A 1,343-nucleotide genomic window follows, 5' to 3' on the forward strand; every position below is an offset into this window, starting at 1 on the left:
GCATGTCCTAAAAAATCATCCACTACCATAATGATAATGGAATATGATATTGATAATGATGATGATGATGATGATGATGATGATTGCTGCACTGGGCCGGATCCAGTGTATTTGCAGCTTCTTGTCAGCTCTCGTGAATCCGCCCAGAAAAGTGTATTATTAATCATATTTATAATATCACTTGCTGGAAAAACAAATAATCATTTTACTGTTTATGTTGTTGTTCAGATTTATTTGAAAGAATTTTCTGAATTTTAATATTTTATTTTCTCTGTTCCTTCTCATCATATGACATCGTCTTAAAGAATTGTAAATTACATTAATCTCCTTGTATTGGACATAAATTTGTTATTGCAATAATATATCAGAATTTCAATATAATTTTATTCAATTTGTTCCCTTCTTAATATTTTGATTACTTGATAAATAATAAAATATATTTAATGCATTTTACAGAAAAATACACACTTTGTTCTTGTTTTTCTTAATGAAAATATACTGAATGAAAAAAAAGGGACCTAATAAACTTATGATGTTGATTATGCGAAAAAAAAGATTATCAGAAAAAATTTAATATTAAATTTTTATTTTTCAAGTTAATTTTTGAATTTTAAAATAATTTTACTTCACTATGATAACTGTTCGCATCGTTTAATCGCTTTTAATGCAACATTTCGTGTCACAGTATGACTTAAAACTTGACTATACTTAACTGGGAAAGTTACTGTCGTCGAGTTGGAGATGTCTTTTTGTCAATGTAAACTGCCAACTCGACCATAGTGGTGATGGTATACTGTTCTGTTTTATTCCATCAGTGATATCGTTTGCCGCATATCATAGTATTAGTATTGTGAATATACTTTGCTTAGTCCTGATTTTTGATCGTTGCAATGGGCTGTAAGTGATCATTTGAACTTTTTCATTTCTGTTATGGAATTTTATTTTTTAGTTAAATTTCTTGAATTTGTAAAGCCATTCTGTGGTGTCATCCCAGAAGTCTCGAAACCAGAACGAAAAGTGATTGATCTTGATTAGAATTTTTTTCTTTGCTAAATTTTCCATTTTATAGATTCAATTTCGGGAAAAAATGCTTTGGACAGCCATTACGTTGTTCATATTTTTGGTTTGTTGTCAAGTAAGTTTTTAAAATAGTGTTGTTTTTTTTATTTTAATATTTTAATATTTTAAACAGATTCCTCTTTTTGGTATCATGTCCTCTGACAGCGCTGATCCATTTTACTGGATGCGAGTTATTATGGCTTCAAACAGAGGAACTTTGATGGAATTGGGAATCGGTCCAATTGTCACTTCTAGCTTGATAATGCAGCTGCTGGCCGGTGCGA

At 29.9% G+C, this 1,343-nt stretch overlaps 1 protein-coding gene across 1 annotated transcript; it reads left to right on the plus strand.

Moving 5' to 3' along the window:
• Positions 1–751: 751 nt before the first annotated feature.
• On the plus strand, positions 752–1,343 carry Tsp_14634 (protein transport protein Sec61 subunit alpha; the record flags this gene model as incomplete). Its single annotated transcript, XM_003370890.1, has 4 exons — positions 752–897; positions 950–1,017; positions 1,070–1,135; positions 1,193–1,343. Coding segments are annotated over exons 1-4 (292 nt in total), but the record flags the coding sequence as incomplete, so codon positions are not given.

This window comes from Trichinella spiralis (assembly GCF_000181795.1).
Source record: "Trichinella spiralis strain ISS 195 chromosome Unknown Scfld365, whole genome shotgun sequence".
In the NCBI taxonomy this organism is placed as follows: domain Eukaryota; kingdom Metazoa; phylum Nematoda; class Enoplea; order Trichinellida; family Trichinellidae; genus Trichinella; species Trichinella spiralis.